The sequence below is a fragment of the Panthera tigris genome, chromosome F2 (genome assembly GCF_018350195.1).
Source record: "Panthera tigris isolate Pti1 chromosome F2, P.tigris_Pti1_mat1.1, whole genome shotgun sequence".
NCBI lineage: Eukaryota > Metazoa > Chordata > Mammalia > Carnivora > Felidae > Panthera > Panthera tigris.
Window position 1 is genome coordinate 15,639,725 of NC_056676.1, and position 13,511 is coordinate 15,653,235.

General features: G+C 39.4%; 1 protein-coding gene across 1 annotated transcript in view; it reads right to left on the reverse strand.

The window, feature by feature from the left end:
- Positions 1-11,113, reverse strand: part of LOC102970913 (cytochrome P450 7B1) — a 172,424-nt gene extending 161,311 nt beyond the window's left edge. The window contains exon 1 of the mRNA XM_042973284.1: positions 10,953-11,113. Coding sequence (XP_042829218.1) covers positions 10,953-11,065 — 113 coding nt within the window. The 5' untranslated portion in view covers positions 11,066-11,113. The remainder of the gene's footprint in view (positions 1-10,952) is intronic.
- Positions 11,114-13,511: the final 2,398 nt, after the last annotated feature.

Here is a 13,511-nt window from a genome sequence, read left to right on the forward strand (position 1 = left end):
TTGGATTCCTTCCCCTAAAAAGTAAGAGCCATTTTAACTTCAAAATATGTCCTGTTTTTAGAATGGGGGTATTAAGCTATGTACTATTACCCACAAATGCATCAGAGTCACAAATGCTGTGGTCAAAAGTCTTTACCCTTCTTCAGTTGACTGGTGATTTCATATGTTCTAGAAATATTTTTATCTTTTGGCATGATGCTCTATACCATATGGCACAACACACTGACAAGCAAAAAGGGTAGAACTAGTTTGAAATATATACACATATATACACACATATATTTATACATTTATATATTCACACACACACACACACTGAATGTATAGTGAAAGAATTTGCATGTAGGCCTGCAAAGAAATATAAGGGCAAAGTTACACATTCTGCATATAGTACTGAGATTCTTTGTCCATGTGAAAAAGACCATTCAAAATCCAAAGCAAGGCTGAAAGTTCACTATAGACCTGAGAGCATTCAAGAGACATATCAAGAACCAGTACGCTTTGCTACATCAAGTAATATTTGAACTGTCTGTAACACTTTCTCACACAATATTTAATGCTGCTTCTAGAAGCGCAATAGTAACTGCATCAATGACACGTATAACAGCTTGTACAATCCGCTTATGAAGGATTGTTAAAATGGAAAACACACTGAACTGTCTTTAATTGATTCCCAAACAGTGAAATATCCTTCCCCGTTGATTCTGGGTTCTTCAACATTGTTTTCCCTTTGAAAACAGGGGTCTGGAATCAAATTTTATAAGTTTTCAGAGAGATTAAGGTGCAACTCTCAGCCTGCTTACTATTCTTTGTGTCAAGCGGCATGTTCCTCTAGAAGGGGAAAAGCTCCTTGACAATGATTTCTTGGACATGACACCAAAAGCACAGGAAACAAAAGCAAAAATAAACAAGTGGGACTATATCTAACTAAAAAGCCTCTGCACAGCAAATGAAACAATTAATAAAATGAAAAAGCAACCTACAGAATGGGAGAAAATATTTACAAACCATATATTTGATAAAGCTTTAATCTCCAAAATCTATAGGTAACTCCTAAAACTCAATTATAAAAAAACAAAACAAAATAAAACTAATTTAAAAAATGGGCAAAGGAACTAAACAGACATTTTTCTAAAGAAGACATTAATGGACAATAGGTATACGAAAAGGTGTTCAACAAAACTAATCAGGGAAATGCAAATAAAAAATCACAAAGATGTTACCTCGCACCAGTCAGGATGGCTATTATCAAAAAAACAAAAGATAACAAGTGTTGGAAAATATGTGGAGAAAATGGAACCCTGGTACACTATTGGTGGGAATGTAAATTGGTGTAGCCAGTACAGAAATCAGTACAGCATTTCTTCAAAAAATTAAAAATTTAACTACTGAATAATCCAGCAATCACCCTTCTGGGTATATATACAAAAAAAAATTGAAATCGAAATCATGATCTACACTCCCATGTCCATTAAAGCATTATTCACAATAGCCAAGATATCCTAAGTAACCTAAATATCCATCTACAGATAAATGATTAAAGAAAATGTGGTGTATATATATATGGTGGAATATTATTAAGCCTTTAAAAAGGTAGGAATTCCCACCATTTGTGATAACTTGGATGAACCTGAAAGACATTATGCTAAGTAAAATAAGCCAGACATAGGACAAATACTACATGATACCACTTATCTAAGGAATCTAAAATAGTCAAACTCAAAGAAGAGAGTAGAATGAATAACAGAAACTAGTGGGGAGGGGGAATCAGAGAAATATTAGTCAAAGGGTACAAAGTTTCAGTTATCAAGATGAATAAGTCCTAGAGATCTGCCACAGCACCATGCCTATAGTTAAAATACTGTATTGTATACTTCAAAATTTGCTAAGAGGGTAGATATTATGTCAAGTGTTCTTATCATCATCATCATAAATAAAAAAGATGCATGTGATGGATATGTTTATGACAGATTGTGGTGACAGTTTCATGGATGTATACTTATCTACAAACTCATCAAATTAATTACGTGCAGATTTGTGCATGTCCAAAGGAAAAAAAGGGGGGGGGCAGGGTCCTTTATTGTTTGTCCTGTTTTCTATTGTACCTGAACAAAGGGCAGTCTGGGCATGGAGTGAATCTCAAATCCTCTGCTAAGTCATTAAATGAATGGATGCAAAAGTAAATATATGAGAAAAGGAAAAAGATGTATTTTCTAACATTGTCCATCAAATGTGACTTTCACACAATCTAGTGCAAGAGGGAGATAGCAGATGATCATTATCTGCTTTTTTTTTTTTTAAGATTTAACACATTCTTCTTTTAAAGTCCTAATGCATATGTTCCTATCTTAATTAAATTTCTACTAGCAATGCTTAAAAGTTGTATTAGATCTTAATACTTAAGTTTTCAGGAAAGGTTAAATGTATATGTCAGAAAATTATGACAAAGATTAAAAGAGTAAGAAAAAAAGTTAAAATAGTGTTAGATGATTGGACTTGAAGCCAGACATCATGGGTCTGAATTCTAGACTGCACTACATTCTGGTTGTATAACTTTGGGAACATTATTTAAATGAGACTTCATATCTCTATAAAATGCAAAACGTCATTGTGAGGGAAGATTCAATAAATTTAAAACAATAATGAATATAAAATACTTGCCTCTCTTATCTAGTAGACACATAGGAAATGCTCAAAAGTGTCCATTGTTATTATTACAACAAGTGAAAACCAACTTCATAGTACTATATATTCAATACACAAAAATAGATAAGAGTCAACAATACTGGAGTAGCTACCCCTAAAGTGGTAATTGTCCATCATCCATAGAAGGTAATCCCCTCACATCGTGCCTGAAAAGGACCAAAGCAGCAAAATACAGTATCATGACACTAAATCCTCACTAGACATGACTGAGCTACAAGCCATTTGTCTTCCTGAGATAAAGCAGTTTGGACGTTCAGAGTTCCAAGGTATAGATAATATAAAGCAATGCTTTCACCAGGATGATTTTGACTTTCAGACAGACAATGCTTTCACCAGGACGATTCTGATTTTCAGACAGAAACTATGGTGTCGTTAATAGTTTATGAGTGGGGCGCCTGGGTGGCTCAGTCGGTTAAGCCGACTTCGGCTCAGGTCATGATCTCACGGTCCGTGAGTTCAAGCCCTGCGTCGGGCTCTGTGCTGACAGCTCAGAGCCTGGAGCCTGTTTCAGATTCTGTGTCTCCCTCTCTCTGACCCTCCCCCGTTCATGCTCTGTCTCTCTCTGTCTCAAAAATAAATAAACGTTAAAAAAAAAATAGTTTATGAGTAATGATCCTACCATTATTTAAGTGTACTAAGGACCAAAATGTGTGTGATTCTATGTTATTAATGAAACCAGGCTCAGCCCTATCTCAAAGGAGCTCTGATCTGTTAAACAAAACACACTGTCCACCTATGCCAGGGAGGGGAATCATAAGCACAGTTACAAAATCCAGTACCTAGAACTGAAACTTAACAGTACCTATGTTTAAATTCTGAATTTGCAAAAGCAGGAATTTTAGGAATTGACTGCACTCCAATTGCTATGTTTTCAGTTAGGTTTACACTAAAGAATAACCATTGCACTAATATGTTCTCCATTTATAAATATTCATGATAGGTAAACACTTGCTTATGCTATCTTCCCTTTTTAATTAAAGCAGCAGAAAACTTGACATGTATGACATTTGATGTATAATTTTTGTATGAAGTTTGTATATTTTTATATCAATATCTACAACTCTAAAATATTCAGATTAGAAATAGATAATTAATGCACCAAACTGTTCATTCATTCATTCACCCTTCATTTCTTATGACAAATATTCACTGAGAAACTAGTCAGTAAAGCACCTACAGTTTCTTCTTCATTATTATCAACTATTTAGGATAAAGTTATGAGGAGAAATGACAATGGATTTAAATCCTGTTATGGTTGCGCTTTTATTAAAATGTCTATTAATTTCTGCGTTAAGCAATTATAGACTTAATTAATCCTTTCCACTTTCCTATGGACAAAAAAAAAAAAAAAAAAAAGATCCTATCCCAAATACTTCTGTGTCGAAAAAAATGCCAAAGCCATAAAAATGAGCACTCTGGCTATAAAAATGCACAATATAATAGATGTCACCTTCTCTTATTCAGCAAAGTAGCTTTCTATAATTTTGTCCTTTGCCTTTCACAGAAGAGTAACCTGAAGTAGTTTCAGTGGGATTTTACTTTGGATAAAATACAGAAATATTCTCCTACAAGAGGCTGTTATCTTTGCTCTACAGCTGATGGTTCTCTCTGCTCTACTCCTTTTTTGGAAGTCAGTAAAGTACAGCATCCCACCCCCGTAGGTCCCCTCAAATCCTCAGAGTCCTCTCCTGCTTTATCCTCCGGGCTGTGGGCAGCAGGATGTAGGGATGCACCAAGTCTGAGAAATAAGAAATCTGACCAGTTCACATCTGGGTCTAAATGCCTACAAGTCTATGACTTATTTTCAAAATGATTTTAAACATTCAGAGATGCAAGATACATAACAAACATTCAAAACTTACTTGTATACTGATAGGTAAGGAAGAGAGACTGATGACTAGCCTATGATGATCTGTGAAGTGTAGGACCAAAAATTCTCAAATTGTCAAGCATTAGTATAGTCATGAAGCCACTGAGTACTTAGAAATGCTTACTTTCCGTCCTGCTTCTCATAGGCAATAAGGAAAGTCACCCAAGGCCCAGTCTTTCCCACTCTTTGAAACTTCTTACAAAAGGCAGTGTAGTTAAGGTAAAGGGCATGGAAGATACGGGTACTGTGTTAGTTTTCTACAGCTGCTATAACTAATTACCACTAATTTGTAGCCTATACAACACAAATGTATTATCTTACAGCTCTGTGGCCCAGAAGTCCAAAGCGGGTCTCGTTGGGCTAAAATCAAGATGTTAGCAGGACTAGGTTCTTTGCTGGAGGTTCTAGAGGGGAATCTATTTCCTTGTCTTCCCAGCTTCAATAAGCTGCCCGCATTCTATGTCATTTGGACTCCTTAATCCATCTCCAAAGCCACCAATCGTTGGTAGACTTCCTCTCCTACCTCCTTCTTCCAGGGTTTACTTGTGGTTACATTTGGCCCATGCAAATAGTACAGGATAATCCCTCATTTTAAATTTAGCAGATTAACAACCTTCATTCCATCTGCAACCTTAATCTTCTTTTTGCCAAGTAACCTAACATATTCATAGGTTCTGAGAATTGAGGTGAGAACAACTTTGGGGTTAAGGGGGTTTTATTCTGTCTACCATAGCTATGGACCTGGAATCAAAAACCCAGTTCCACTTCTGAGTAAATCTGCAAACTTAGGCAAATGAGCTAATTACTTATTGTGTTAATCTCTTCTTCTGAAAAATAGCTTAAAAACAGTTATCTCATGAACCACAGTGAAGATTAAATGAGATAATATACGCAAAACATCTCAGCACGAAGTGTGGATAAAGTAGGGCCTCAACATTGTTCATTTCTATCTTCCCTTACCTTCTTCTCAAAACTCAGCATCATAGTGGGGTGGAGCTGGATGTTGGATCTAGGTCCATCTGGCTTCACAGCCATGCTCTTTGCCTTACACTACATTGCCTTCTATAAGAAGGTCCCATTGTTGGGAAACACTAAGCCACGAGTGACTTTACATATATAAATGGCCCTACATTTCTAAGGTAAGCACTCCAAGATTTTTTTTCTTATAGAGATAAGATTCATGTGGATCTTGTGTAACTTCTGAAATTATTTCTCTTCTGCAAACAGATAATCAGCAAATATGATTACAGCATTGAATCACCCTTAATCGTGACCCAATGAACAATTCTGAACTTCCCACAACCCATCAAATGGTCACTTTGAAGGGTACACAAATAAACAGCAAAGTGTTTTCAGAGCTCAAATGTTCCTCTAATTACACAATAGGAATATTCTCTACCTTTGAGATCTTCTTTTTTTAAGTTACAAAATAAAACAGCAAAGCATGCCTGAAATCTGTCTCAAATGGTAACAAGACTAATTCAAACTCTGCAGTTTAATAAGGGAAAGTGCAGTACCATGGAGTAACTGATTACTTGTTGCCAGAAATGTGCCTGGAGATCTCTCTAGCACCTCCTATGTAAAACATAAAAATCAGCCTGTTAAATTCGGCATACTCTTGAGAAGAAAATTACTTTGCTTTCAGCTACCCACATCCTTTTCCTATAAAGAAGAAGAAACGAGAAACAAATCTACTATAATAACCTAGCTCTTCTCATTGTCTAGGCAGTGGTAACAATGTGAGGGATCTAGAGCACCATGGGTCTTGTTTGGGAGTAATTAATCAATTAGAAAGAGGAAATAATGGACTTATGTGATGCAGTGATGTCAACACATCAACATTTCTTTTTTTTTTTCAATATATGAAATTTATTGTCAAATTGGTTTCCATACAACACCCAGTGCTCATCCCAAAAGGTGCCCTCCTCGATGCCCATCACCCACTTTCCCCTCCCTCCCACACCCCATCAACCCTCAGTTTGTTCTCAGTTTTTAACAGTCTCTTATGCTTTGGCTAACACATCAACATTTCAAAATAACTCATTATCTACATAACCTTGACATCTTAAAAATCAAAAAGAGGGGCGCCTGGGTGGCTCAGTCGGTTAAGCGGCCAACTTCAGCTCAGGTCACGATCTCGTGGTCCGTGAGTTCGAGCCCCGCGTCGGGCTCTGGGCTGATGGCTCAGAGGCTGGAGCCTGCTTCCCACTCTGTGTCTCCCTCTCTCTCTGCCCCTCCCCCATTCATGCTCTGTCTCTCTCTGTCTCAAAAATAAATAAACGTTAAAAAAATTTATTTAAAAAAAATCAAAAACAAATCACTTCTCACCACTTTGCTTCTCACATCTACCTTGTGTGGCAACTGTTATTTCCACTTTCTAGTTAAGGAAGATGATTCAAGTTAGTCAAAGTCAATGGTCACGGAGTTCATGGACCCTTTGAATCTCCTGCTGAGGAACGGGATTCTCTCTGAGGCAGTCTGGAAAATGTCACTTGGTGAAGCGACCTTCTCTGGGCTCAATCTTTCAGGTGTTTTTCTAGTTGATGACTTTCCTCATATAGTGCAAGTTCAGTGATGTTCTCAGAACCTATTAACACCTTCAGAAGGGTCTCAGCTCTGTCAAAACCTTAATACTAGACCAGTAAGACTGTGACCTCTAGAAATGTAAAAGAATAAGTGTCTGTTGTTTAACACCAGTGAATCTGTAATAATTCGTTAAAGAAGCAGTAGGAAACTAGCACAATTCTGGTCCCTGGAAGTGTAATGCTGCTGTGACAAATACGTAAAAATGTAGACATGACTTGACTGGGCAATGGCTGATGAATTCTGAGGAAGATGATTGAAAAAAAATCCAGATTGCCTTGGACATATGGTTAGTAGAAATACAGATGTTAACAACACCCCTACTGAGGACTCAGAAGAAAGTGAAGGCTACAGGAGAGAACATACATATCATCTTAAAGAATATTTACACCATCCTAAAGAGACGATAAGTAAAAATATTAACATTAAAGGTACTGCTGGTGAGGGCTCAGATTAAATGAGAAGTATGCCACTGGAAACTGGACAAAAGAGATCTTTATCCCACAGTTACAGAAAGCTCAGCTACGTTGTGTCCTGCCATAATGTGGAAAGCTGAATTTGTACAGGATGAACATGGGTATTTACCCAAGGAGATTTCTAAGCAAAGTGTTGAAGGGGTAGCCCAGTTTGACTTGCTGCTTATAGCAAAATGTGAGAGGAAAGATATGAAGGGAAGAATCCTTGGGCCTAGAGGAACCAGGAACTGATACTTTGGGAAGTTCTCAGCCTATTCAGGCTGTAAAACTAGGAGATTCACTGTCAAGAAAGAGTGCTCTGGAAAGAAAGCCAAAGATGTGGCTGAACAAATTTTGCTAGTGCCTGGGAAAATCAAAAGGTTGGAGTATTCTGTTAAATTCAAGGATAGATGGAGACAGCCTTGAGGTTCCCTCAGCAGACAGAACCAGTTTAGTCATTCAGGTAAAGCTTGATTTAGCTTATTTTGCAAGGTTAACTTGATCTGGATCATTTCTTACCTGTAACTCTGGAAATGCCAAAAAAAAAAAAAAACAACAAAAAAAAAAACAACTTGAACTGTTTCTCAAGGTTTATATGAGGTAACCACTGAAAATTGTAATAATGTAACCCATCACTGTGAGGAATAAACAGTCACTGATTTCTCACCTTAATATAAGCTGCTTTATAAAAATATACCACTGAAACTCATCCCATGTTCTGGTTTGAGCACTCCTGGTTTGCGAACTATCTTTTTGGTATATGCACAATAATTTCTTACTAATTACTACTTCAGTGATTCATTGGTTTCACGTTGGCTATTTTGAACTTTTGACAGTTCAGTCATACACATTCATGATCAAAGTATTAGTGAACACTGAAAAGATTAGGCATGTGACTAATGTTCCCCTCAGCCCTGTCAAAAGAAGCCTGGAATGTAAAGGGAATGATCCAGGAAAAATCTGTGGAGGAGCCTCTTATTGATGGAGTCAATCCCTGTGACATGCATGGAAGTCCCATGATGTTCTTGGGAATTTTTGTCCCAGGATCAATCATACCCAGATTCCTACACTTGATTTAGATGATTTAAATGGTGAGATTTGGGACTTTTGAGCTCAATGAGATTTATATGAGATCTTGGACTTTGTGTTGGTATTCTACTAGGTTGAGATTTTTGTGAATGTTGGGATGAGTGAATATATTTTGCATGTAAGATGGACAGAAATCTTTGGAGGTCAGAGGGAGTACTGTGGTAGGAAGATGTTTCCCAAATGTGTGAATGTGTTACCTTACATTACAAAAAGGACTTTACAGATGTGACTAAATTAAGGACTTTGAGATGGGAAGATTATCCTGGATTATTTGGGTGAGTTCAACACAATCACTAGGATCCTTATAAGCTAGAGGTAGGAGTATCAGAGTATGAAAAAGAAATCTGAATTCTAGTGACCTTCAGAAAGTGGAAGAAACAAGGAAATGGATTCTCCCCTGGTTCCATCAAAAGGAACGCAGCCCTGCCAACACCTTGATTGAGGCCAGTAAGGCCTGTTTCAGACTTCTGCTGTCCAGAACTGCAACATTTAAAAATCTGTGTTACTGCCTCTTCCCTACCATATTTTCTGTGAACACTTTCCCATATTCATTATTATAAATGTTTCCATTCTAAGTGTCCCCTTTAACACATACATAATTTAGTGCCACTCTGTATTTCACTTAGAAGAATTTAACCATTTTATATTTATTTTTTATTGTTTTGGTCAGACTAACCTTCATCATTTTTGCAGGGAATAGGAGGTAGAGAAAGAATAATAGAGACATGTTTGCTTTCATGTCTGCCTTGCTACACACACTCTGTTTTTATATGTTGTCTTGGTAATAATTTAGAAAGCCCATATCTATGTTCAAGTCTATTATTAGTAAAAGATGGTGATTTTTAAACACACACACACACACACACACACACACACACACATATATATATATATAAAATTGTTGGACAAAAATTTATATCATATTAATGACTTTCTGGAAATAAACTGTTTCCTAGCACCATCCAAAGCATATCTTGAATTTCTCAGTTTTATTTCAAATGTGGCATTGACTGACACTGAATCTACACAGAATCACATAACACTGAAATTAAAGCATCCTAAGTCCTCATTTGGGGCTCTAAAGCACAGCCATTGGAAAAGGCAGCCTGGGAGAGGGCATGACACATTCCAGGACGATCACTGAAAACCTGCCTGGGGAAAAAAGCGAAAGTTCCCTTCTAGAGTATTCACCCATGTGCATTCTAGAAATGTCCACAGGTATTTGAATGTGGTACAATGGTGCCATTTTCCCAAAACTACTGAGAAACAACCTATATCACACACACACACACACACACACACACACACACACACACACCCCTATAAACATATCTATGTGTAGGTATATCAATCCATCCATCTATCTATATAGATAGATCGGTAGATACATAATAGATATCTGTATATATAGATATATAATAGAGATCTAATAGAGATCTAATATCTATTAGATCTCACACGTGTGTAGGTATGTATATATATATATATATATATATATATATATATCACACGTGTGTATGTGAGATCTAATCACAAAGAGAAAATAGAGTGATTTCGAGTGAATGCTTTTATTTTGAATCTGTTTCTACTTTCACATTTCAAATCAGATAAAGAAGTGACACACTTCTAGGTATTGTGTTATTGGTTTTTTTCTAATAAAAATAATACAGTAAATGCACAAAATACACACTGTAAACTTATTTCGTATTCAGCAAACTCCCATGAGGTGTTATTACTGCGTTTTTCCGCATGAGGTACAGGGTAGTAAACTGAGGCACAGAGAAGCACCCAGAGTTATTCTTCATACTAGACACTGACATTCTCCTGAAACATTTCACTTTTAACTTAATGTAATGTAAGAAAATTCCCCTCCCGAAATGCTCTACGAATTCTAGGTCATAAAGCATCAACTCATTGTAAGTCGGCACCAAAATGTGTCTGTTTGGAAGCCATGCGTGATGCATAATGAATAATGCAAATCCAGGGCTTATTACAACCTATACAGGAGCAGCAAATCGAATTCAGTCCCAACGCTTTAATACGTATGCGTATGTATGGGGAAGAGGCAGAAGAAGCCTTTGTCAGTACACACAATACCCCAAGGCGCCGCCGCCCGCAACAACTTGTGACTCTCCGCACTTGAAATCGCGGGGCACTCCACAGTCCGGGTCGCGCGCGGTCCGCGGGGCCCAGAGCGCATGCGTGGCCCTGGCTGCCCGGCCGCTCGGTGAGGTCGCGGGGGCGCTTACCTGGTGCGCCTGGCGCTCAGGCACAAGACCCCGAGCAGCAGGGCCGCGGCGAGGGCCAGGCCCTGGAAGCTGAGTAGCTGCGGCAGCAAGGGCTCCAGCGAGAAGAGGCCCATGCCCGAGGACAAGTCTTCCGCCGTCTGGTTCCCGCGCGCCGCAGCGGCCAGCCAGGGGTCTCTCTCGGGACGGCGACACTGCTGCCTCCCGCGGCGTCTCTGCGCGGCTCTCCCTCGGTCCGGCCGCCAGAGGCTGGCCTGCTCGCGGCGCTGCCAGGAATGTCACCGCGGGCCCCCGAGGCTGAGTTTCAAAGTTCCTGCACTCCCCTCCCCCGGCCCAGCCCCCACCCACGCGTACCGCCCAGCTCCGCGACCGCCTCCGGCCCGGTGGCTTCTGGAAAACGGCGCCCGGGTTCCTAGGGGCCGGAAGGAGGGCCAGAGAAGAGGGGGAAGGGGTTAGGATTTCCTGGCGAGGAACCTCTGAAGGCCTGGAGGAGGGAGATTTCTGTTCAGTTCTGGAAGTGAGTCGCTTGGGTTCCTCATTCCGTAGCCCGCGCCTCTCAAGCAGAGGGACCCTGCGTGCCCCTGAAAAGGGCTGGGACTGTGCCCGCTGCTCAGCGGCACCGCTGATCTCTTAGGCACGACCCAGAGAACCTGGCGAGCGACAGATACCCGTGCTGCGCGCCGCCTCCGACCTGGTCCTTGCAGCCTCTTTGGCCCTGCACATCCTGTTTGCTTACACGCTTTTGTTGAGAGCCTACTGTGTGCGAAGGCTTGTCCGAGAGACCAGGGCCGTTGAGGCACACGATCCAGGAAGAGAGAAGAGACTAGTCTATTGCAGAACAACGCTGAGGGCCGAAATAGAAACGGTACAAGCCCCACAGGTGGTCTTAACAAAAGATAAGGGAGAAGTTTTTTAAACGTCTTTCCCTGAGTGAGGTCCATTCACCAGGGACTTCACATGTATTTATTTACTCTCCACACCAAACTTGAGATGTAATTTTTAGCGGTATTTTGGAGAACATATAACGAAACTCAGGTTAAGTAATTTACCCTCCCTGCTCAGTTAAGTAACTGTTAACCATTTTAGTAACTATTAGCCTAACTAGTGCAAGACCACGGTGTTCTTTACGTTATGCAAGATTTTTATTTCCACAGTTCTTTGGACTACTACAACAGCTTAGGAACTGATCCCCAGGCCTCTGACCTTTGACCTTTCCAGCCCTTCCCCCAACCATGGCACCTCCCTACTACACAGACCTATCCTGCTTTTTCAGAACTCTTACTGATTGCCTTTCTGATAAAGTCATAAATCTTGGACCTCCAGGGAGATGCCCTTCTGGGTTTGTCTCCATTGTATTACTAGGACAGCTGGTACAGTTCCGTATAACTAAGTCTGGAGCCACTGCTTCCCTCACAGTCAGACCTTTAACACCTTTGTCTATGATATTTGCTCTGCCTGAAGTTTTCCTCTCTCCCCTAGATGCTAAAATTCTACCTACCTTTCAAGGCCCAGCTCAAATCCTACTTCCTTCTAGAAATTATCCCTACCTCTTCTTTTGTAATTAACCTCTTGGTCCTCCATACTTTCAACACTATCTCAATTTTCCACCTCATTACGTTTTCTACCATATCTAAGTTCTTTCTAAGTCTGTCTTTCCTGCTATAGAAGGTGGGTAACCATCTCTCAGACAACCTTGTCTTCACCCTCTCTAGCCCCACCTACTGATCCCCCACCCAGAGTTGAGATAACATAGCTGTAAGTACTTTGCAGGTGCCTGGCTCTTGGTGCTCTGTTACTGAATTACTACTGTGTTGTTGTCCTTGACCTTGAAGCTGTAAATGGCTGGGCTAGTATTAGAACTCCAATGCTTTTGAATATCTTCAGCTTTGACTTTTATTCCAGGGTCTTACTACTGCCTCTCCTTCCTTCTATTGTAAATTCAAATTTCTAGGAAATCCAATAGGATACAGTGAGCCAATAGCTACTCTGTCTCCTCTAAGGGAAAACAAATTGGTTTCCATCCCTGCCTGGCCAACAGAGCCAGTTTACAGGGCAGTATCCATGCTGTGCATTTCTATAAACGCTACAGAAAGCCCCTCTCACTAATTTTCACAAGCATTCTCTACTTTTATACCTTCATTTTCCATTTGATCTCCTGGATGACTCTTCTGTTTGAAAATATAAGTAAAAATATTAAGCATTAATCAATCTATTGAACATTCACTATGTACCAGGCACCATGCTAAACATTTTATTTCATAACAGTAATAGCAAGCACCTGCAGTTAATCACACTGTCTTAGGGAAGTGAAAGAAAGAAGACTGCATTGTCACCTCCTAGATTTGTTTAGCAATTGTGTCATATTCCTGTGGTATCTGTATAGTATTTTACTTAGAACACTTTATGGTGTACACTTAATAAATTTAGAGTGTATGTTTCTCTTGTGTTTTCCATTGGTGTTAAAAAGGACCTCTATTCTATAAACTGACCTGCTTGAAATAAAATTGAAAGACATTTTTTTTATTCTTTTGCTTTGTAACCCATCATCAGCATCATTATATT